Source organism: Geotrypetes seraphini, chromosome 6 (genome assembly GCF_902459505.1).
Source record: "Geotrypetes seraphini chromosome 6, aGeoSer1.1, whole genome shotgun sequence".
NCBI classification, from domain to species: domain Eukaryota; kingdom Metazoa; phylum Chordata; class Amphibia; order Gymnophiona; family Dermophiidae; genus Geotrypetes; species Geotrypetes seraphini.
In genome coordinates, this window is record NC_047089.1 from 3,012,987 (window position 1) to 3,038,253 (window position 25,267).

A 25,267-nucleotide genomic window follows, 5' to 3' on the forward strand; every position below is an offset into this window, starting at 1 on the left:
TCATTGAATTTAACGGATAGGAAATTCCGTCTACTAATAAATTCTGAACAGAGGTCTTTTTACAAGGGTTGCATAGATAAAATTTTGTCTTACCCTTGTTGAGTTTTCATTTAAATTCCTGCATCCAACGTTCTATAGCCCATGTATGAACATTCAGTTGAGGACAGGCTGAGGAGGATTTCGATGGCTGAGATGGTTAAGATGGAACCTAAGCAAACTACTGAGTTTCTGGCCCAGAAATATCTAAGAAAAAGGACCATTTAAACTAAATGATTAATTGATGGAGCATGTATGGTTGGACCACTCGGGTCTTTCTCTGCCGTCATTTACTATGCTACTAATACTATCGATATTAACTGAGATATTTGTGACAGTGTAGTTGGAATAGGGTTTACCACAGTTCTATCATCAGCATAGCTGTAGTAATTAACATTCATATCAGACAGTCTGGAACCAAGAGAACTCAAATGAACATTAAAAAGTGAAGGAGAGAGAGGGGAGCCCTGTGGAACACCACATTGGTTACTCCACGAAATGTGCGGCGGCGGTGAAAAGGGCAAACAGAATGCTAGGAATGATAAAGAAGGGGATTACGAATAGATCAGAGGTTATCATGCTGCTGTATTGGGCCATGGTGTGCCCTCACCTGGAGTATTGCGTCCAGCACTAGTCGCCATACATGAAGAAGGACACGGTACTACTCGAAAGGGTCCAGAGAAGAACAACTAAGATGGTTACAGGGCTGAAGGAGTTGCCATACAGCGAAAGATTAGAGAAACTGGCCTCTTCTCCCTCGAACAGAGGAGATTGAGAGGGGACATGATCGAAACATTCAAGGTACTGAAGAAAATAGACTTAGTAGATAAAGACAGATTGTTCATCCTCTCCAAAGTAGGGAGAACAAGAGGGCACTCTCTAAAAAAAAAGGGGATAGATTCCGTACGAACATAAGGAAGTTATTCTTAACCCAGAGAGTGGTAGAGAGCTGGAACGCTCTTCCAGAGTTTTCATAGGGGAAAACACCCTCCAGGGATTCAAGGCAAAGTTAGACAAGTTCCTGCTGAACCAAAATGTATGCAGGTAGGGCTACTCTCAGTTAGGGTGCTGGCCCAGCAGCGGCAATTCTTATGTTCTTACCCCTACTAAACAGATTGTGCAAGCGATCTGAAAGGGCGGTAAGTAATGTCTCCATGCTGTAATGTGGTCAATAGCTGGATTGAGTATCATATAAAAGAGAATGTTGTTCCAAACATTCCAGAAGTTGGCATTGGACAAGACTTTCCATGATCTTAACAAAGAATGGGCTAGAAGCTATTGGCCTGTAATTTGATGGTGAAGAAGATGATTCTTTTGGATTTTTAATAATAGGTGTGATTATAATATGCCCATCATTCTTTGGAAATTGCTCTAGTTCAAGCATGGCAATCATTCAATCATACAAGTCCCTCCTTAAAAATTATGGAGCTTCTTTTATGATTGGTGGTGGACATGATTCTAAAGTACAATAAGAATTTGCATATTTCAAGTATAGCTGGTTAAATAAGTTCCAGTCAGGGGTTGTAAACGAATTCCACAGTAAATCATCTCGATGTTAATGGTCTGGTACAGTAATAATTTCTGAGCTTAAATCAAGAGAATTTATACAGAGTGATCACATGTTGCTAATTTTAGTCTTGAAATGTGAAGTAGGGAGAGAAGCTTGTAGAGTCTGTAGTAAGTGACTGACTAGTTTGACTAGTTGTTTGGAGTCTATCACCGAAGAGCCAACTCTGGCAGAGTAATAGGCTTTTGGGTTTTTTTAAGTCAAAGTTTATTTATTGAAGAATTTTTATAAAAAGAACAAACAATATGATACAGTAAGAGGATTGATGTTGTATCATAATAACAAACAGTGAAGTAACCAGAATAAATTGAGAATATAAACAAAGGCGTTCACAGTATTTCTCAGTAAACATCAACCAAACATAAACATCGTCTATCATCGTGGAGACAAAGAAAAATGGAAAAGAAGGGGGGAGGAAAAGAAAGGATAACGAAATAGACTAATAAATAAATGCCAAAAAGGAGAGTGGGAGAAGAGGGAAGGAGAAAAAACTCAGGAAGTAGAGCATTGCAGATAGAGCTTCAAAGATTTCTAGTTATCCTGGAAACGTGAATAACTATTCAGTTTTTTGGCAATATAAGCTTCAAAACGGTAAGTTTGACATACTAAATTCCACCATTGACAGTGAGAAGCTTTTGATAGGTTTTTCCAGCAGCTAAGAAGGACCTTAAGAGCTAGGGCAAGGAGGACATCAAACAAGAAAGCATCCTGTACAGAGAGGTTAAGCGAAGATGTAGAAGATTTCAATAACAACATTTGGTAAGATAGTGCAATATCAATGTGAAATAAGGAGCATATAGTATTCCATACAGATGTCCAATATGATTGTATTGCAGGACAATAAAATAAAAGGTGTTTAAAGGAGCCAGTTGCTGTGGAACATGTCCAACATGAACTCGGGAATGATAGATTAATTTTATGAGATTTGATAGGGGTCCATTGTGCTCTATGAAAGAGAAAGTATAGACTTTGTGTAATGGAAGCCGATCTGGAGGTGTGAAAGGTAGATTCCAAAATGGAATCCCAGACAGAGTCAGAAATGGATATGCCAAGATCTTCCCGTGAATGTTTCAGAGCAGAGGTTTGGTTAGCAGGGAGTTGTTTAAGAATCTTATAAAATTTTGAAGCTACATGACCCAAAGCTAGGAATTGTTTAGAGAGGGTATACAGAGTGGGAGGGTGAATCGAGGTTGTCGGTTTGAGATTAGACTTTTTAAGGGATGATCGGAGTTGTAGCTATCTATAAAATTGAGAATCAGGGAGAGAGAATTTGTCTTGCAGCTCATTAAAGGTATTCCAAGAACCATCAGAATGACAAATGGATGCAATGTCCCATATCTGATGTTTAGACCATAAAGGCCAGAAGATACATTTTTTATCTATTTGGAACATGCGGTTATGCCAAATGGGACAAAGGGCAGACTGAAGCCAAGGGCGTTCTAAATGTTTATCCAGATTCATCAAGGTTTTATGTGTTTTGTATATTAGGGGATTGTAGGGGTATGACTTTACTGAAGAGGAACCTAGTAATCTAAGTAGAGGAGTAGGCTGCATGAGTGAGATTTCTAAGCACAACCAATTTGGAATATCTGGAGACTGAGAGGGGACATGATCGAAACATTCAAAATACTGAAGGGAATAGACTTAATAGATAAAGACAGATTGTTCACCCTCTCCAAGGTAGGGAGAACGAGAGGGCACTCTCTAAAGTTGAAAGGAGATAGATTCCGTACAAACGTAAGGAAGTTCTTCTTCACCCAGAGAGTGGTAGAAAACTGGAACGCTCTTCTGGAGGATGTTATAGAGGAAAACACCCTTCAGGGATTCAAGACAAAGCCTTACCTGCTGGACTGGAACGTACGCAGGTGAGGCTGGCTCATTTAGAGCACTGGTCTTTGATTTGGGGGCCGCCGTGTGAGCGGACTTCTGGGCATGATGGACCACTGGTCTGACCCAGCAGCGGCAATTCTTATGTTCTTGTGTTTTCAGTCTTTCTACACCAGCATTCTTCAATGCAAGGCTTGAGGGTCAGTGGTTGAGCCCATTCAGACTCTGATTCTTCCCTCACTCTTGTCCCTGTGTCATTCTCTAAGTCGTTTTACATTCTTGTAGAGAAACAGGCCTCCAAAACTGGACACAGTACTCAAGAAGGACCTCACCAACTACTTGTACAGGGGCTTCAACACCTCCTTTCTTCTGCTGGTTCCACTTCTCTCTATGGAGGCCAAGCATTCTTTAGGCAACAACCACTACCTTGTCATGTTGTTTCACTGTCTTGAGAACCTCAGACTAGAGAATGACACGGAGACAAATTTTTCCCCGTCCCCATGGGAACTCATTTTCCTGTCCCATCCTGGAAAATTATTTTCCTGTCCCTGCCCCATTCCTGCAAGCTCTGTCCTCATCTGCACAAGCCTCAAACACATTAAATCATAAATGTTCGAGGCTTGTGCGGTTAAGGCCAGTGGCATACCAAGGGGGGCGGGGGGGGAGGCTCTCCCCGGGTGCACAGCCCAAGGGGGTGCACAGCTGGCCACTTACCGCCGGGTAATAGGCTTCCGCCGGGGAAAGGCTGCCATTGCCATCATCAGGAAAAAAGCCGGCGCCGAGTTCTCCCTCCCTGCTTCTCTTCCCCGCGAGCCAACCAACTCTAGCCATCCAACATCAATTCTGACATCGGAGAGGACGTTCTGGGCCAGCCAATCGCTGCCTGGCTGGCCCGGAACGTCCTCTCTGACATTAGAATTGACGTCAGGCAGCGAGAGTTGGTCAGCCCGCGGGGAAGAGAAGCAGGGCGAACTCGGTGCCAGCCTGTTTCCGATGGCCAGTGGCAGCTTTTCCCCGGCAGTGGTGGCAGCAGCATGTTTCCCAATGGTGGTGGCATGGGGGAGGGCAGGGAGAAAGAAAGAAAGTGGGGGGGGAGATAGGGAGCCAGAAAGAAAGAAAGGGGGGGAACAAGGATCCAGAAAGAAAGAAAGGGGACAGGGTGAAAGAAAGAAAAAAAATGGGGCACTGAGAGAGAGAGACAGACAGACATAGAGAAAGAAAGGGGGCATGGAGAGAGAAAGAAGGGGGCAGGGTGAAAGAAAGAAATGGGGCATTGATAGAGAGAGATAAAGACAAACATAGAGAAAAAAGGGGGCATGGAGAGAGAAAGAAAGAAGGGGGCAGGGTGAAAGAAATGGGGCATGGAGAGAGAGAGAGAGAAAGACAGACATACAGAAAGAAAGGGGGCATGGAGAGAGAAAGAAAAAAGGGGACAAGATGAAACAAAGAAAAAGTTGGGGGAGGGAATGAGGTCTGGAGGAGAGGAAGCATACAGGAGGCTGAAAGAAGGAAATAAATATTGGATGCATAGTCAGAAGAATAAAGTGCAACCAGAGACTGATGAAATTACCAAACAAAGGTAGGAAAAATGATTTTATTTTTAATTTAGTGATCAAAATGTGTCTGTTTTGAGAATTTATATATGCTGTCTATATTTTGCACTATGGCCCCCTTTTAATAAACCGCAATAGCAGTTTTTAGGGCAGGGAGCCTATGAGCTTCGAAAGCAGCGTGGGGCATTCAGCGCAGCTCCCTGTGCTAAAAAAACGCTATCGCGGTTTAGTAAAAAGGGAGGGGGGTATATTTGTCTATTTTTGTATAGCTGATTGCATAAAGTCATCTGCCTTGACCTCTTTGAAAACCTGCAGAATATAAATGATAATTAACATTTTCTCTGCATACAGTGTGCTTTGTGTTTTTAAAATTTTATTGTTGGTAGATCATTTTGACTTGGCCATGAAGGTAAGGGGGAGGGAGGGAGGGGAGTTGCTGAAAGACATCTAGTAATCCTTGCAGGCTTGACTGTGCAGGGAATTATTTTTGTAAAATCATGTTTTGTTATGTGACTGGCATTATTTAGACTTTAATTTCTATGAATGAATAGAATGAAAATGATATAAAATTACTTGCTTGTTTTTATGTGCGTGCGCTGAAGGAAAGTGGAGAGAGAGTGGGCTGAGGACGCTAAAGGAAAATGGGGAAGAGAGAATGGAGAGAAGACGCTGATTTATAAATTGACAATTGTACAGAATATTGTTTCTTTTTATACTTTATTATAATAAGTTCAATATGAAACAATTTGAGGCTTGTGTGGATGGAATCAGGTGGTTTGTGGGGATGAGGACCGAGCATACGGGGATTAGTCCAATAAAATGGTATTTTCTCATTTCTTATTATTTGTTTTATTTTTATTTGTTAATTTGTAAAGTGGTGATTGTTATGTATCAGTTTTTTTCAAATTTACATCTACTGTCTTTATATTTTGCACAGTATTAGAGAGATGTATTACTGTTTTTGTGGTGTTGTGGTGTTGCATTGTATGCAGAGTCTGGTTTCTTGGCAGTTCAGTTTAACTTTTGTCTACATATTTCTATTTTTAGTTTGTGATTATTCCATATTGGGCGAGGGTGTATCTGTCTGTGTATGAAAGGGACATGGCTTTCTGATAGCATCGACTGTACAGGATCAGTTGACTGTGCAGGATCTGGTTTGTTTAGTTTTACAATGTATGTGTTGGTGTTCTAGTGCTCACTGCAGTGTTTAAGATGCTGCCTTTTCCTAAGTACACTCTTGTTGTGCGATATCAATCCCTAGTCTTAGGTCTGCTGGACTATTGCAACTCCCTATATCTTCCTTGTCCAGCCATTATGATAAAGCAACTCCAGACCATACAAAACACCGCCCTCAGACTGATCTAATCACTTAGAAAATATGATCACATAACAACCGCCTTCTTAGACTCCCACTGGCTACCCATACAAGCACGAATTCAATTCAAATTCCACTGCCTATTATTCAAAGCAGTACAAGGCTCTTCCCCATCCTACCTAAACAACCGCTTAAACCAGATCTCCACCACAAGACAAAGAAGAACCCCAAATCCTTTTGCCTTCCCTCCACTCAAAGGCACACAACGCAAGAAAATGTTTGACAACCTTCTGGCAACACAAGCAGCAAAACTCAACCATACCATCTCCAACCTGCTGACAACATCGGACGAATTCAAAACATTCCGTAAAGAAATCAAAACCCTGCTTTTTAAAAAATTCATCCAAAAACCTAAAACCACTTCACCTACCTCCAGCTAAGTTCACCTACCTCCAGATAATTCACCTACCTCGACTGAACTCATCTACCACCAGATAATCCTCCCCCAAATATCACACCTAATCACCCTTCAAGTAAACAGACCATAAAAAGATTGTAATCTTGCCTACTCTAACTGTATTCCATTTGCTAAAATCACACAGCTAGGCACTGTCAGTTTTCTATCCAACCCATAAGATCCCCAAGAAAAAAAAAAAAAAAAATTGTATCCCCACTGGAAAATGTCCAGTAAAATCCTCTGTAATGTGATCATCACTGGAAATGTCCAGTCAAATCTTTTGTAATCCGCCTTGAACTGCAAGGTATAGGCGGAATAGAAATCCGTAATGTAATGTAATGTAATGTAATATGTAGATTGTTACTAAAAATCATATTTTTCATATAGATGGGAGGGGTGTCAAAAAAATGATGGGCCCCGGGTATTACATATGCTAGGTACGCCACTGGTTAAGGCAGAGCTTACAGGAACGGGCAGGGATAGGAACAGCGACAAAACTCACTGAGACAGGGAAAAATTTCTCTACCTCAGACATTATCCACTAAGATCTCTCCTCTGATTCCTGCGTGGTCAGTCTCTCATCCCCTAGCACATACCACTCTTTAATAAATGGAACAATCCCTTTCCTGAAATCTGTAAAGGTTTTAGGACTTATTCTCTGTGGACTTAATACTTTTTCACTAGTGTAAACAAACTTTTTTGTAACCTGGGGACTTGCACTTGGTTTGCTTTCTTCTTCGATCAAAATGCTCTGCACACCCTGCGCTTTCCCCCAACTTAACTGTTGTAATTCCTTAGTACAGGGTACCAACTTTTCCAGCATACGAAGATGACAATGAGATCATATTACTTGCCTTTAATACCCTGAATCCTGGCTTCCTCTCACTTATCGTCTTCCTCTCAAAATACTTCTTCATCAAGTGATTCTTCTCGCTTATCAGGCCAGAATTTACTGCTCATTCCATGATTTTGGCGTGTTTTCTGGCTATTACTAGACATTTTCAATGGCCTGACTCAGAGAGCCGACTGGAAGTATCATTTCAGACTTTTACTTTAGTTTGGCATTCCTTCCAACATCAATGTATTACCCTGGTGTGGTGTGTTATTCAGTCCTTGTGTCGATTGGTTACATTGATCTGATTTTGTAATGTAGGTCCCCTTTTGTAGATGTCTTTGTTTTTATATATTAATTATATAAATTTTCCCTTTTGTGTACTGTTTTTTTTTTCTATATAACAGTATATTAAATAAAGACGCTACTGGCTACGGTTAGCTATTTAGGATAGACGCAGAGAAATGCGCAGAACAGCGGTAGGTGCGGTGCCAGGGGTTTAACATGCGATCTGCAGTAGTGTTGGTGAGGATGTCCTGAGGAGAGGTGCTGGTCTACTGGCAAATAATGGGTCAGACTCTGTGTGCAGATCTCCATGTGGATGCTGGATGCAATTCTGCTGTAAGTATTGGTGTTTTATGCACGGAATAATATTCCAGTAGGTGCACGAAGGTTAGCGCTTGGGTTTTTGCATTCAGCCTGTTTACTTTTGCATTAGGTTAAGAACATAAGAATTGCCGCTGCTGGGTCAGATCCCTCTGGTCAAAGACCAGCGCCCTAACTGAGACTAGCCCTACCTGTGTACGTTGATGTGAGGTTACTGCAATGGGCCCTTGACTGGTCACATTCAAAGCTAAGTGATTAAGGGGCTCATTGTACTTGGACACATAAAGTGCTATTTGTCTATATAAATGCTTTGAAAAAGAGCCCCTAAATCTTTTAAATTGACCTGCATGGTATATAGGGAGTAAAATATTTTCCTTTATATAAGTCTCCTTCAACTCCAAAATCCTTTCCCTTCCCCTTTATAACAAGGGCAGTTCAGGGTTTTGGTGCTGGTCTTCTCTGATCTGGGAGCTGGAACTGCTCAGGATTTACGGGATGTAGTGGGGGAGGGGAATTTACCTCAGAGCAGGGTTTTGGCCAGCCCGCCCAGGGTTAAACTTGTCATGCTGGGCTAATCATTTTTCCTTCTTGTAGAAGGTGTGTCATGTGAATCAGCTGCATTCCTCAGATGGGGGTGTGCCTCTATCTGTCTCTGTGTTCATGTGAGCCAGGGCTGGGGAAGAACAGCCACAGGTGAGCCACCGGGGTTTAAGTGAGTGCAGAAGCAAAGACTGGTGTAGACCTGTGGCTCTGGAGAAAGGGTAGCCACATACGAGAGAGGTGCGTGTCTGTGGCACTATCTCTATGTGTGTGCGGATAACCAGCAGCCAGAGGTGAGCCACCAGGAAGGGGTGGACCTGTGCCTGTCTCTCTGGAGTGGAGTCCTGGAGCAGTAGCAGACATGGGTGGCTCATGAGAAGAGAGGCCACCACCTCCGTTTCTTTGTAGCTTCTGGGGGAGAACAAGAGCTGCTGGACGTAGCACTGGAGGGGGTCAAGCTTGGCCTGTTTTGAAAGTGGGGCAGGTGAGCAGTATTCCAGGTCTTCTCTATCTGCTGGGGGATTGAGGGTCATTGACCCCAGTCCACATGTGTCCTTTCTGTCCAGTTTTCTTTTTATTTTTTTAACACTGGGGTGATGTTTCATTACGACTCTTCCCCCACCTCCCCCACACCCTGATGAGAGCTATGAATGAGGGAGAAGAATGGCCAGTAGAAAAAAGGAGTATTGATGCCCCTCTATAAGACTCTGGTGAGACCTTATTTAGAATATTGTGCACAATTCTGGAGGCCACACCTTCAAAAAGATAAAAAAAGGATGGAGTTGGTCCAGAGGAAGGCTACGAAAATGGTGTGTGGTCTTCTTAAGGTGTATAGGGATAGACTTCAAGATCTCAATCTGTATACTTTGGAGGAAAGGTGGGAGAGGGGAGATATGAGAGAGACGTTTAAATACTTCCAGGGCTTAAATGCGCATGAGATGAGTCTCTGACTGCAAAGATTTTCTGCACGATCGCTCATTCTCCAGTCCATATTTAGTGCATCTAGCCCAAGTGTTCAGAGGTTGTAGGTGCTGGGAGGGGGGTCCACAAACTTATACTTCTCTATGAATCGGTGCAACATGTCTGCCTTGGGTGACAACTGCAGAGGAGGATGGAAGATGGTTCTCTGGGGATCTTTGATTCACCCTTCTGAGCCAACTTGTGCTATTGGATGGAATATTCTGGGAGATCTGGGTACCTCTTGGCACCTCTCTGTCTTCAGAGTGAGATGACTGGGTTCCTGTAAATCTGTGTACCCCTCTTTACCGGTCTGTACTGGGAGAGAGATGAGTGGGTTCCTGTAGATCTGTGTGCCCATCTTTACTGGTCTGTACTGGGAGAGAGATCACTGGGTTCCTATAAGTCTGTGTACCCCTCTACCGGGAGAGAGATGAATGGGTTTCTATAGATCTGTGTGCCCATCTTTACTGGTCTGTACTGGGAGAGAGATCACTGGGTTCCTATAAGTGTGTACCCCTCTACTGGGAAAGAGATGAATGGGTTTCTATAGATCTGTGCATCCTTCTTTACTGGTCTGTACTGGGAGACACTACAGTTGTGCTGTGGATTAGGCATTCATTTTCTCTATGGTTAAGAATTTTAATCATACCAGGGCTGGTACAACCTGGTTAGCAGGGTAAGTGTGGCAGGGGGATGCTGAGCTCTGGGGGCGTGCCAAAAACCACCTGGATTGTGCCAGTTTGCTCTCTCTCTCTCCCTCCCCCTTCCTCAATTCCCACCGGTCCAGCATCACATCTCACGCTTTACCTCCACCCTTGCCATGGTTGCCAAATGGCCGGTTTTGCAAAGGCCAGCCCGGCTGCCGGTAGACCCTTAAAACTGGCATCCAAAGGGCTGAGGGTTTTTTGTTTGTTTTTTTTCTGCTGCACTAGGCTCCCTGCCCTACAGTCTGGCATCTCTCTCTCCCTCCTATGGATCATCCTTTCCCTCTCCAGCTTCAGCGCTACTTCTGGCTGCTCCAGTGCTTCACTCATCGTAGTCCCACGCACAGGAAGATACATAAAAAGGCGGGACCAAGAGAAAGAAGGAGCAAGGCAGCATCTTTAGTGATGCTCGCAACTCGTTGGTTTTTCCAGCACTGAGAGGGATGAAGAAGGGTAGATGCTGGACACATGGTGGGGGAGAGGCAGAGCTGCCAGACACACAGATGGTTGGGTTGGGGGGAGAGGGAAGAGGAAGAGATGCTGTCCCCATTGGTTTCTTGTGCCTTGAAGTAATACAATTCACTCAACACAATTAACCCAAGATGATTTTTTTGTAATCATGAGTTTCAAGTTTATTTAAAATTTGAAATACTGCCTACGTAAAATGTCTAAGCAATTTACAATAAAATATCATACAAGAATACAAAGACTAGGGGCCACTCGATGAAGTTCAGGGAAATACATTTTTTAAACCACTAGGAGGAAATATTTTTTCACTCAGAGGATAGTTAAACTTTGGAATGCATTGCCAGAGGTTGTGGTAAGAATGGATAGCATAGCTGGTTTTAAGAAAGGTTTGGACAGGTTCCTGGAGGAAAAGTCCATAGTCTGTTATTGAGAAAGACATGGGGGAAGCTACTGCTTGCCCTGGATTAGTAGCATGGAATGTTGCTACTCTTTGGGTTTTGGCTCGGTATTAGTGACCTGGATTAGCCTCCATGAGAACAGGCTGGGCTTGATGGACCATTGGTCTGACCCAGTAAAGCTATACTTATGTTCTTATAAAAATAAATACAGACTAACATGTAACAAGACACTGACAAAGGGAAAATAAGGATGAGAACTCCTTTATTTTGACAGAAAAGTGGGGGTGGGGGAGGGGAGAGCAAAGGGGATGTTATTATGTTGTGATAGCCGAGGAATAGCTTGGAGAGCGTAAAGGTGAAATGACTGAAGAATCGAAAAGTTATTCATATGAGTGAAGGTATAGACATCAGAGAAGAAAAAGCTTTCCCTTTCCCTTTTTAGTGAAGATTTACATTTATTTAGGAATAGTTCAGAGCTGAGATGGAGTGCTAGAGCGTTCCAAGGGGTTGGAGTAATGTCATAGAATATAGTCATCGAGGTGAGGGAACAACCAAAAGAAGAACGTCAATTTCTAGTGGGGATTAAGTAACGTTCCCAAAAAGCAGTCCTACACTGAACGTAGACTGAAAACATAGAAAGATGATGGCAGATAAAGGCCAAATGAGCCGTCCACAGCACCCACTATCTCTCTCTGTCTGGTCCCAGCCTAAGACTTGGCAAGCAAGGCCAGACCAGAAATCCTGCATCCCGGGCTCCAGGCCCAGCAGTGGCTGCTCAGAGACAGGCAGGATCTGCCGTTTAATTTACTTCTAGAAACAAATGTGTTTATTTCCTTTAGGGCACTACTTGAAGAGGAATAATACGGACCAGAGCCGGGGAACTGCACTTGTTCTGCTCTCGCTACACTGTAAGTTGATTTTCCTGTTGAGTCCTACTCTGTACATTTTCTCCTCTTCTGCTGTCTTGACATCAATTTGTAATTCTTTTACTTTGTAAGTTTGCTGAATGTGAGCCAAGAGATGGCCCAGTAGTTCCTTGAGAAACAACGCCCAGCATCTGTGCCCTAGAAACTTCTCTTTCATGAACTGAGAACCCCATACATAGCAGTCTGAGCCCCCACCTCCTCTTTACACTGACACAAGAGGCCCTGCTACTTCTTTATGAACTTGGGGCTCCGTCCACTGCAGCTTGAGACCCTCCCTCTCTCCTTCGGTGGCCCTGGACCCTTTGAGTCCAGAACGAAGCCTCTCTCTGCAGCAGTATTTCATTTATTTAAATGGGTTTCTATCCTGTTCTCCCCAATGAACTCAGAATGGGTTACAGGTTAACATACATAATATACAGTTAACGGGTTACAATTTGCCAAAACTATAGTACAGTATACACACCTATTCATCTCAAAACGGGTCACGTGAAAAACACTGGGAATACCTCAGGAGATACAGCTGGATATATAAAGAATTAAATGAACTGATAATTAACCATCAATCCAATATTCTCTAAACAACGTGTAATTAAACTCTGGAATTTGTTGCCAGAGAATGGGGTGAAATCAGTTAGCTTAGCAGGGTTTTAAAAAGGCTTGGATTATTTCCTAAAAGAGAAGTCCATGGGCCATTATTGAGATGGTTTGGGGAAAGGCACTGCTTATTCCTAGGATAAAATCTTTTACTCCTTGGGATCTAACTAGGTATTTGGGACCTTGGTTGGCCACTGTTGGAAACAGGACACTTCCTTATGACCCTTGTCGCAGTCATAATTCCCCTTTATTTGGGAGCTGGAAAATAAGTTCAAAATGGGAATATCCTATTTAGTAGCAGAGAAAATCACAGACTTTCAACAAAGAATGAGCTGGAAAGATTCTGCACAGGTCAAACCAGTGAGCACCTCTAGTACCTTTTTAACATGAAAAGCAGAGGTGGAGGAGGAAGGCAGAATGATCTCTGGGTAGTTAGAAGGGTGGAATCCCAAAATGGGAGAAGGTGAAATTTGCAAAGAGGGGAAGCAGCAAAAGGCAGATTTCTCAGAAATTGCTCCCCGAGGAAGGAAGTGACCTCAAAACCAAGGAGTCAGAGTTCAAATCTTGCTTCTGCCAGGGACACGTCTTATGACTTTCTCACTGGCTAACTCTTTACGAAAAAGGACGCATCAGCCTCCTTCAGCTACTACTACAGCTGTACATTAAAACACAGGAGAGGCAGTCCCTGCTCAAAAGAGCTTACAGTCTAGTCAGCTGAAAGTGGAAAAGCAGTTCAGAAAATCAAAATCTTCAGAAGGGGTGCGGGGCAGGACCTTAAAGCTTTCTAATATCCAAGTGGGTGGTCATCAGATCCTCTGTGACTATCTGACAGTGTGGATTAATAAAAGAGTCAAGGCAGAGGTTGGAGTCCTGGACTTTGAATGGCATAAAATGGCTGGCTGAGCAGGTCAAGCTAAAATAAATCTATAGAAAAGGCGACAGACAAATCTTTTCTTTGGAAAGCAAAAGAGAACGGTGTGGTTTGCAGAGGATGTAAGAGCACCAAGATCCATATTCAAACAGGTTGGGGGCTTCCTGGCACCAGAGCCTGGGTCCAATTGAACTGGGTGTGGATGTTTAAAGAGCAGATGAGTGGTGGGGGGGGGGGGGGGGAGCAGTAAGCCCAGATGTCAGCTTTCGGCAGGAAGAGCCTAGGGCCGGAAGCCTGTGAGTTCTCTGCCAGGTTTCCATGCCAGCTCTTGCTTCTGCGTGTGGCACACACAAGCAGTACAAAGATGCCAATGTCCGAGGGAGCTGTGGAGTGAGTCTCTCCTTGTGCCAGAGGAATCAGTCCCAGACAATACAGACTGATGGATACTTTCAGTTGGTTCCAGATTTCTCAACGAGTTAATCCAGTCCTGGTTTTACACCCTGCACGCTCTTCTGAATGCCTGCCTGCAAAGGGACAGACTCAGGACTGGCTCAGCATGGAATCGAATGAGAGAGAAGCACATCTGGACTGGGAGGATGGCCGAGACCCTGGCTAAGCTCTGCATTTATTTTCATTTCCATTCCAGGGAAAGGATTTGGAATTTAGCTCATGTCAGCAGTAGCTAAAAGTGATGTACATTCAGGCAGGGAGATTCCCTTGGCTCCTCTACTCACCCCCCCCCCCCCCACACACACACACACACACAGAGGAAGAGATGATTTCTAACCCTGTATATCCTCTTATCATGGCCTTTCTTGGGTAAAGCATTTTGTTCTAGGGCAGGGCTAGACAATTCCGGTCCTCGAGAGCCACAGGCAGATCAGGTTTTTCAGGATATCCACAATAAATATGCATGAGGTAGATTTGCATCTCAAAGAGGCAGTGCATGCAGATCCATCTCATACATATTCATTGTGGATATCCTGAAAACCTGACCTGGCTCTGGCTCTGGCTCTCGAGGACTGGAATTGCCTACCCTTGCTCTAGTGTATTGTTGAGGCCTTTAAACCTCTGATCATACTTGTGGTGGGAAGAAAGGGATTTGGGATTTAAATCATATCTTTTCCGTAATGGTTCAAAGCACATTGGATACTTCCCACAGTCTTACGTTTGTACCTGAAGCAGTGAAGGGTTAAGTGTCTTGCTCCACATCTCAAGGAGCCACAGCAGGATTTGAACCCTCCTTTCCAGGCTGCTTCTCTCCCCATTAGTATAAGAGGTTGTTATAGATAATGAGGGGGAACATTTCTAGGCACACAGTCACTCTCTCAAACTCCCCCAAAAGTCCTCTTTGTCTGTGATGGAAAGCTTACATGGCGGTACGCAGCGCATGGCCCTGGTTCATTGGAGGCAAAATGTACACTTGCGTATAACAGACGGAAAACCTCAGGAGAGTACAGGCTATGTTAGCATGCAGAAACACGTGGTTGCCCGCCCCATAAAAAGACCATTTTAATTAGATTTCATCTCCAATTAAAGCTGTCAAGGGACAGTGCTAGGTGAGAAAGAGTTAGATGCCAAGGAAACAAAATCCGTCCCTGACTCATCTGAAAGACTTCCTGGCACTTGAGATGGATTGAGCAACACAGAAGATGATATAGATCAAGAGATTTCCTTCCCCCCCCCCCCCCATATGCTAATTTACAATCTGTGAAATTAAAAAAGATCAGAAACAGAATGCCACGCCAGCCCAAAGTACAAAATAATTAATAGTTACCAATAAATAAAATCAAAGATCCTGAACATAAACATCTACCTAACCAGCTGTGGGAGGGGAGGACTGGCTTAGTGGTTAGGGAAAATGTTTTCGATTTGATTTGGCCTATTGAATGGATTTTCGATTCGATTCACTTTTCCTGCCTGATCGGGTGATTTTTTTTAAAATGGCCTGGCAAGTTTGTTTTTGTAGCCTTTTCACTCCCCCCCTCCCCTTTGCCTTTGACATGGTTCCTCATAGGAGGCTCTTGAATAAACTTGACCGGCTGAAGTTAGGGCCCAAAATGGTGAACTGTTTCTAACTGGTTGAATGGTGGTTAATGGAATTTGCTCAGAAGAGGGAAAGGTGAGGAGTGCCTCAGGGATTGCTGCTGGGGCCAGTTCTGTTCATTATGTGTGTGAGTGGCATTGCCGAAGGGTTAGAAGGTAAGGTTAGCCTTTATGCAGTTGATACCAAGATTGGTAACAGAGGACACCCTGAAGGAGTGGAAAACATGAAAAAGGATCTGCAAAATTTGGAAGAATGGTCTAATGTCTGGCATCTAAAATTCAATGCAAAGAAGTGCAGAGTGATGCATTTAAGGAGTAGAAAACGGAGGGAATGATACGCTCTAGGAGGAGAGAGGCTGATATACATAGACGGGGCATGGGACCTTGGGGTGATAGTATTTGAGGAACATGAAGGTGACGAAAAAGTGTGACAAGGATGCTGGGCTGTATAGAGAGGCGTAATCAGCTGAAGAAAGGGGGTGATGATGCCCCTGTACAAGTCTTTGGTGAGGCCCCATTTGGAGTATTGTTTACAATTTTGAAGGCTGTATCTGGCTACGAACGTAAAAAGACTTGAAGCGGTCCAGAGGAAGGCGACAAATGGTATGGGGCTTGCACCAAAAGATGTATGAGAAGAGACTGCTACCCAATTGATTGACTCACAAATTCTTATCAAAATTTTCCTGAACAAACAATTTCGCTCAGAACATAGTAAACAGGGAATTCTGATTCCACTTCCTCAAAACGAGTTGGTGGATTAAGTGTTCTTCATTATTCCAGCGGCGGCACTAGTATGGTTTAGGATAACCCTTATCCTTTGTTCCCCCGACCTTGAAAAAGAGTTCCGAAACGCGTCGGGAAGAGGAACCGATAAGGACTTAAGATAAGTGATGCACTTCTTAATCCACATATAAATTACATTTAAGCTATAAATTATTAAGTTATTTATACTAAAAGAAAAGAAAAGAAAAAATTCAATACTATCCAAGTGTGGTGAATAATGAAGAACACTTAATCCACCAACTTGTTTTGAGGAAGTGGAATCAGAATTCCCTGTTTACTATGTTCTGAGCGAAATTGTTTGTTCAGGAAAATTTTGAGAAGAGACTGGCCAACCTGAATATGAACACTCTAGAGGAGAGGCGTGACAGGAGAGATATGATACAGACATTTAAAAACTTGAACGGTATTAATATAGAAACAAATCTTTTCCAGAGAAGGGGAGACAGTAAAACTGGAGAACATGAATTGAGGTCGTAGGGTGGTAGACTTAGGAGTAATATCAGGAAATTCTTTTTCACGGAGAGGGCTTTGGAAAGGGCTTTGACGGAAACTAATTTGGAACATGAGGACAGTGCTGGGCAGACTGTTATGGTCTGTGTCCTGCAAATGACACGGTGGTTCAGACAGGCTGGAGTGGACTTCAACAGCAACTTCTATAATTGGAACTTAAGGACAGGCAAATATCTTCATTCTATGTCCCAGAAATGCCAAAAAAAGTCAATGTAATCATGAAAGGAGAAAGAGGATAAGAACGGTCAGACCAACGGTCCATCAAGCCCAGTAGCCCGTTCTCTTGGTGACCAGTCCAGGTCCCTTGTACCTGGCCAAAACCCAAGGAGTAGCAACATTCCACTCAGAATCAAGTTTATTAAAAATCTGATGTACCACCTTATCATGTATTTCAAGGTGGTTGTACAATTAAAAATTAGGGTAATACAAATAGTATATCAAAACAATTAACAACAAACAGAACATCTGGACAATTTATAAAAAGACTAAACAAACAGTTAAGAACTACAATGTAATGTTAAGGAAAGAGAAGATGTCGGGAGAAATACAAGAGGGTGGGATAACAAACTAAACTAAACTAAACCTTAAGTTTGTATACTGCATCATCTCCACAGAAGTGGAGCTCGACATGGTTTACAGGAATTAATATAGAAAGGAACTCCAATGGAAAGAAGAAGGGCTTAGTAAAAAAAGAAAGAAAGAGGGGACTTAGTATAATGGAGAGAGAGGGAGGGAGTAGTTACATTTTGGAGAAAAGCCAAGTTTTCAAATGTTTTCGGAAGTGTTAGAGGGAGGTCGAACTCCGAAGAGGGGCAGTAAAGCTGTTCCACAGCTCGGTGATCCTGAAGAGGAGGGATGTCTCAAGTTTTCCTGTATGGGATATGCCTTTTAAAGAGGGGAAGGAGAGTTTGAATTTTTGAGTGGATCTGGTGGAGTTAGGATTCGGGGAGAGCCAAGATAGTGGAAAAAGGGGAGGAAGGATGCCGTGTAGAGATTTGAAGGCTAGACAACATGTAAGTCCAAAAGAAATGGACCAAAAAAAGTTTTAAAATCCTTAAAACAGTCAAACTTGTAAAGCATCCTTAAAAAGGAACGTCTTAAGAGAAGACTTGAATTTCTCAAGTTTATCTCTCTTAACAAGTTCAGGGCTGAATTCCAAAGGGTGGGAGCAACCACAGAGAAGATCGTATTTCTCCTAGTATTTATATGGCTCAGTGATGGAATGGCTAGTAAGTTTTGATCAGAGGATTGAAGGGTGCGAGATGAAGTGTATGGAATCAAAAGTCTATTAATAAATTACAGCTGAGCTGTTTTTCTAGTTTTAGAAGTCAACAGTAGTGTTTTATATGTAACTCGATGATTGATAGGGAGCTAATCAGCTTTAATTAAAAGGGGAGTTACATGGTCAAATTTCTTGGCCTTCTAAATGATTTTTATGGCAGTATTCTAAACTATCTGTAGGCGACTTCATTTATTTTGGTGATTCCATGGCATAAAGCGTTACCATAGTCCAAACAGGAAATGACCAGAGAATTAATAAGAGTGTTTAAAGTAGAGTGGTCGAGGAGTTTAGCTAAGGAGCGGATCATTCTTAGACAAAAGAAGCATTTTCGAACAACTGTGCTTATGTGTTCATGAAAAGTGAGATTGTCAACTGTCTGTATCAGGATAGATTTGAGTTTAATGGGAGAGTAGAGAACGGCCTGTCTTAATTGGGAAAATCATTATTTTAGTTTTATTGACATTAAGTGACAACATGTTAGAGTTCAACCAATCATGTATTTTATCAAGCTTTTGATTAATGATGGAGATGTCTGCTGGATTATCCAGGTTAATAGGGTGGGTTAGCTGGATATCATCAGCATAGGCATAAACAGTGAAGCCAATTGATTGCCCGAGAGTGATCAGAGGGGCCAAAAATATGTTAAAGAGAAAAGAATTGAGCCCTGTGGTATACCAAAGTCATTTGAGAATGTGTTTGAAAAGGAACCGTTAAATGATACCGTAGAGGTACGATCCTGGAAATATGAGATAAGGAGTAGCAAGATTCTAGAATCCCAAAGAGTAGCAACATTCCATGCTACCGATCCAGGGCAAGCAGTGGCATCCCCCCAAGTCTTTCTCAATAACAGAGTGAGCCCTCCAATACTACCCCCAAATCTACTGTATCCACCTTTCTAACACCCCAGTAGCCCCTAAAGGTGTCACCTATATGGCAGTATAGTGGGTAGAGAGGCTTATGGGCCTGGGTCCTCTTTGGCTCACTAGCCCACCCACCAGGCTACTTAAACCACCTGTGTGATACTGGCATTTCCTATACTAAGTGTTGCTATTCTAGAGACAGGTGTGTACTGTTTTATTCAGATTTTGGGGGGGTTGGAGGAGGATAGTGACCACTGGGGGTCATCACTTAATCCCTCCAGTAGTCATCTGATCAGTTTGGCTACCTTTTTGGCACTTAGACTCTTTTAAAACAGGTCTAGCTCACAACATCTAAGTTCTGTCCAGAACATTCTGGGAAAGTTTTGATTATTGCTGTGAGACACACCTCCCCCCCTCCCCCCTTAGTCTTGGTCACACAGTAGGTAAAATGCCTTGCGAGACATCCAGAAAGAATCAGCACTCGGATGTCCTGGTGATTAGGACGTCCAAATGCCAGTTTATTCTGTCTTGGGCGTCTTTCCTTTTTGAAAATGCTCTGCTGCTGGGGGGAGGGGGTTTCGCTTGGTAGTGGAAGAGAGTGGGCATCTCTCCCGCTGCAGGGGGTTTCATTTGGCAGACAAGAGGACATGGTTTGAAGCTAAGGGGGGACAAGTCCAGGACAAATGTCAGGAAGTTCTGCTTCAAGCAGCTAGTGGTAGACGCCTGGAATGCTCTTCCAAAGGAGGTTATTAAGGAATCCACTGTGCTAGGATTCAAAGGCAAATTAGATGCACATCTCCTTACGAGAGGCATAGAGGGATATGGGTGACTAAAACTACATCAGGTATATACCTGACTGGGCCTCCGCGTGTGCGGATCGCCGGACTCGATGGACCATGGGTCTGATCCGGAGATGGCAGTTCTTATGGAAGAAAGTGGGCATCTCTCCCGCTGCAGGAGGGGGGAGTTGTGTGGCAGTGGGAGAGAGTGGGCATCTCTCCCGCTGCAGGGGGTTTCATTTGACAGTGGAAGAGGGTGGACATCTCTCCCGCTGCAGGAGGGGGGTGTTGTGTGGCAGCAGGAGAGAGTGGGCATCTCTCCCGCTGCAGGAGGGGGGGGGTTGTGTGGCAGCGGGAGAGAGTGGGCATCTCTCCTGCTGCTGGGGGGGTTCGTTTGGCAGTGGAAGAAAGTGGGCATCTCTCCCGCTGCTGGGGGGGGGGTTTGTTTGGCAGTGGACGAGAGTTGGCATATTTCCTGCTGTGGGGGGGTTTCATTTGGCAGTGGAAGAGATTGGGCATCTCTCTCACTGCTGGGGGGGTTTTGTTTGGCAGTGGAAGAGAGTGGGCATCTCTCCCGCTGCTGGGGGGGGTTCATTTGGCAGTGGAAGAGAGTGGGCATCTCTCCCGCTGCTGGGGGGAGGAGTCGTTTGGCAGTGGAAGAGAGTGGGCATTTCTCCCGCTGCAGGAGGGGGTGTATTTTGTGGCAGCGGAAGAGAGTGGGCATCTCTCCTGCTGCTGGGGGAGGTTCATTTGGCAGTGGAAGAGAGTTGGCATATTTCCTGCTGTGGGGGGGTTTCATTTTGCAGTGGAAGAGAGTGGGCATCTCTCTCACTGCTGGGGGGGTTTTGTTTGGCAGTGGAAGAGAGTGGGCATCTCTCCCGCTGCTGGGGGGGGTTCATTTGGCAGTGGAAGAGAGTGGGCATCTCTCCCGCTGCTGGGGGGAGGAGTCGTTTGGCAGTGGAAGAGAGTGGGCATTTCTCCCGCTGCAGGAGGGGGTGTATTTTGTGGCAGCGGAAGAGAGTGGGCATCTCTCCTGCTGCTGGGGGAGGTTCATTTGGCAGTTGAAGAGAGTGGGCATATCTCCCGCTGCGGGGGGGGGGGTGTTGTGTGGCAGCGGGAAAAGAAGTGCGTCTGGCCTGCCTGAGCCCTGTATGCCTTGTGGTGATATCCTAGGAAGGTCTGTCTACCTGAATTTGTGTAAGGTTTCAGCAGAAGTAGCTCTAGGTTTCTCAAAGGTATAGAGACTTCCGAGAAGGGTTAATGCAGTAATTGTAATAGCAGATTAGTGGCTGGGAGAGCAAGAGATGATCCTCAATCCATTGTATGTAATCAGACAGTATATTAATCCTCCACCAAACCTTCCCTCATTAATGATGTTCTTCCTCCCCTTGTCACAGACTATATGTATCACGCTCTGCCTCTGACATTACTGTGCTTGGGGTCAGTTACCCAGGTCCAGGCCGGAGACTTTGTGGCCGGTCCTGGTTTTGAACGTACATCCCAAAGCGGTGTGGAATTTGTAGTGCCTAATCGTGCTCATTGAAATCAGTCCTACATGTCCCATAATGCACCAGGGAGGGGTGTCAGAAATCCCCAGCCTGGAAATGGGTAACTTGATATCTCTGCCTTTCTGAGGCCAGCTGCAGCTGCTCAGCCACGGCCGAGGGGACGTGCTTTGCATGTTTTTAAATGCGACTCCTCCTGAAGGAGTTAATGTCCTCTCTCTTTCTCTCTTGCTAGGTCTCTGCGTGTTCTGACATGCCTCGTATCGGAGGAGCTGAAGGAGTCTCCAGCCACAGGCAGGAAATCATTTCTGTTGCTGAGGAGTGCTGCGCTGCCCGTCCTGTGCCTCGCTAGGGCTCAAGCATGCCCAGGCTGCGCCATAGGTCACCGCTGCCTGCGCAGCCATTGACAGTGCCGGGGAAATGAGTGAGAGCCTGCTTCGGGGCAAGCCTTTTTACTGCCGGGAATGGGCCCTGCAAAGGTTGCAGCATTGCCTGGAGGGCCACGGCAGCGGCAGCCACAGCGCCCTCAACAGTGGCGTGCTCATCACCGGTGGCTTGGGCAGCGGCAAATCGGCTCTGTGCACGGAGGTGTTGTGGCCGACCTCTGAGCAGGGGCGGAAGGTGCAGCTGAGTGGCAGGGTTGTGGGCTACCACTTCTGCCAGGCCTACAGCGTTCAGACCCTCTCGGTCAGGGAGTTCATTCTTAGACTGGTGGAGCAGATTCAGAGGTGCCCGCTGATCCAGGGGTATGGGCAGAAGCTGCATGACCCAGCTGCGCAAAGTGTCCTGAACCCCAGCGAGTGCGAGAGGGATCCTGATGAAGCTTTCAAGAGGTAAAGACACCCTGACCGTTTTCTGCCCTTTTCCTCCTCCCTGAGAACAATCTTCTCGGCTCTTGTTGAGTTGCGTTGAATCAGGGTGGATGTTTGGCCTTGGCCTGCACCTGTGTAAGGATCTTGTAGCAGTTATGATGTTGGTGATGGGAGAAAGATATTTAAGAAATAGGAATTTCTGGACTGGGTCAGTCCAGAGGTCCCACTAGCCCTGTCTCTAGCCACCCTGAACAGAGGAGCTGTAAGAAGTGGGAATGGGATAGAGAGTTTTGCTTTATTTGCTTCAAATCCGGGATATACGTTGCCAGAGGAATCCGTAAAAGGACAGAGAGCGTGCCATGGGCACAAAAGTACCTGGGTTTCCGAGCAGCAGAGAAGCTGTGTTCATAGTTTCCTTCCTAGGCCCAAATTCCCACCTCCCCCAAGATTCCCTTTCTTGCACAGATAAAAGTGCACGCAAGAGCGATCTGCCCTCTTTCTACCTGTTAAGTCAGATTTACAGCTCTGCCCTCTTAACTCCTGGTCGCAAAAGTAATGCCGATCATAAGAACATAAGATTTGCCGCTGTTGGGTCAGACCAGTGGTCCATCGTGCCCAGCAGTCCGCTCACACGGTGGCCCTTAGGTCAAAGACCAGTGCCTTATTTGAGTCTAGTCTTACCTGCGTACGTTCTGGTTCAGCAGGAACTTATCTAACCTTTTCTTGAATCCCTGGAGGGTGCTTTCCCTTATAACAGCCTCCGGAAGAGCGTTCCAGATTTCTACCACTCTCTGGGTGAAGAAGAACTTCCTTACATTTGTACGGAATCTATTCCCTTTTAACTTTAGCGAGTGCCCTCTCGTTCTCTTCACCTTGGTCTGAAAATTTCCTCCAAGTTGACAAGTTGAAAGGGGAATTAGAAACATAGAAACATAGAAATAGACGGCACATAAGGGCCCACGGCCCATCTAGTCTGCCCACCTTAATGTCCCTCCCCTACCTTTGCCCTGTGAATAGATCCCATGTGCCGATCCCATTTGGCCTTAAAATCAGGCACGCTGCTGGCCTCAATCACCTGTAGTGGAAGACTATTCCAGCGATCAACCACTCTTTCAGTGAAAAAGAATTTCCTGGTGTCACCTCGTAGTTTCCCGCCCCTGATTTTCAACGGATGCCCTCTTGTTGTCGTGGGACCCTTGAAAAAGAAGATATCTTCCTCCGCCTCGATGCGGCCCGTAAGATACTTGAACGTCTCGATCATGTCCCCCCTAGTTGTGTAACCTAGATGCCCCCATTACCAGAGCCGTCTCAGGAGAGGTGAGCTATGAAGCCTGAGAAGAGAGGCCGTGAAAGGAAGGGTAGCAAAGAAAGAGTGAATGTGGCCTTGTAGGCTGGAAGGACAGGGAGGCCGAAATCTAAGTTTACTTAGGGCCCAATATGACGCTAGTTCTAATTGCAACAGGAGGGTTTTTAGGGCATGCAGTACCCCATGCGACCACCAGGAGGTACTACAGTAACCAAAGCCCTCTAGAGGTAGCTGATCTGATCATGTAAATATAATAATTATAATAATTTTATTTCTTGCATACCGCCCTGCCATTAGTTCTAGGCGGTTCACAACAGTAGATAAATGTCATTCACCTCTAATAATGGTTACAGTGGGCTGATTTGATCAGGAAGCGTTAACGATATTGTGTTCCCAGGATTTTTTAAATAATTTATATTCCACATATCCTACAATTCTATGTGGATTACAAATTATTCAGGTACTCAAGCATTTTTCCCTAACTGTCCTAATGAGCTCCCACTCTATCTAATATACATGGGGATTAAGTGACTTGCCCAGGGTCACAAGCAGCAGTGCGGGACTCAAACCCACAACCTCAGGGTGCCAAGGCTGTAGTTTCAACCACGGCACCACACGCTCCCATTAAATTTGCATTACTGGGAAGAAAGATTCCAGCATCCTACAATTCTGCCAACAGTAGTGGAGTCACACTATTCCCTGGAGGAGGAGTGGTTGGGGGGAGACATGACAGAGATATTTAAATCGAATGGGATGAAGGTGAAAGGGGACAGACTCAGAAGTAACCTAAGAAAATAACTTCTTCACAGAAAGAGTGATGAATTCATGGAATGGCAAACAGTGGAGGTGGTGAAGATATAAACTGTATCTGAATTCAAGAAAGCTCAGGAGAAGCATGTGAGATCTCTTTGGTAGAGGAATAGATGGTAGATGTGGATAGGCCAGTTGATCTTTATCTGCTGTCATTTTCTCCGTTTCTGGTGTCTTGAAGCTCCTGAGTTTGTAGTGTGCTGTGTTCCTACCCTCTTTCAGGGCTGTTCTGCTGCCCCTCTTGGATCTTCAGCCTCCTTCCCAGAATCTGCTTCTGCTGGTGGACTCGGTGGATGAGAGCAGCTGCTTCAAAGATGGTGACTGGAAGCTGTCGGGGAAGAGCCAGAGCATCGCTGAACTGCTGTCCAATCACCAGGAGCTCTTTCCATCCTGGCTGCTCCTGGTGTGCTCGGCACGCAGACAGAATAGATTTATCACCAAGATGTTCCCTGGTAAGACCTGTGAACTCAGCACTGTCAGGGAGTGGGGGTGGGCTCTGTTACATTCAGGGCATGGGATTTACCAATGTAGAAAATAGACACGAAGAGTTGTCTGTAACTCCTCTGCATACAGTCATGTGAAAAAAGTAGGACACCCTATGAAATACTCAGTTCTTTCTTAAGAAATGTTCACATATCCATGTCAAATCTTTTTTTTTTTTAATTTATCTCTGGAAAAGAAAGTGATGTAATTGCAGGTAAACAGCAAAAATTTTCCCTGATTTACTCATGATACAAAAGATATCCACAAAAATGTGTATTCTAACAGAGGAATAAATTAGGACACACCCCATATATCCTCCCACTTAAATTGGCTCAAATCACATCAGGTGCACATGATTAGAACATCGTTACTCAGCATTTTGAAGGAGGTTTGCCCTAGTTAAATTCAGACATTTGGTTTGGTGTGCTCATGACTGC

General features: G+C 44.6%; 1 protein-coding gene across 4 annotated transcripts in view; it reads left to right on the forward strand.

Moving 5' to 3' along the window:
* LOC117363060 (ankyrin repeat domain-containing protein 50-like) overlaps positions 1–25,267 on the forward strand; it is a 70,268-nt gene that overhangs the window by 28,539 nt on the left and 16,462 nt on the right. For 2 of the 4 annotated variants that reach the window (XM_033950274.1, XM_033950275.1), the window contains exons 2-4: positions 12,103–12,171; positions 21,655–22,252; positions 24,570–24,799. In XM_033950274.1, the coding sequence (XP_033806165.1) occupies positions 21,840–22,252; positions 24,570–24,799 (643 nt within the window). In that variant the 5' untranslated portion in view covers positions 12,103–12,171; positions 21,655–21,839. Of the gene's footprint in view, positions 1–8,829; positions 8,887–9,144; positions 9,218–12,102; positions 12,172–21,654; positions 22,253–24,569; positions 24,800–25,267 lie in introns of those variants that run through there. The other 2 variants (XM_033950276.1, XM_033950277.1) reach the window with 2 other exon arrangements.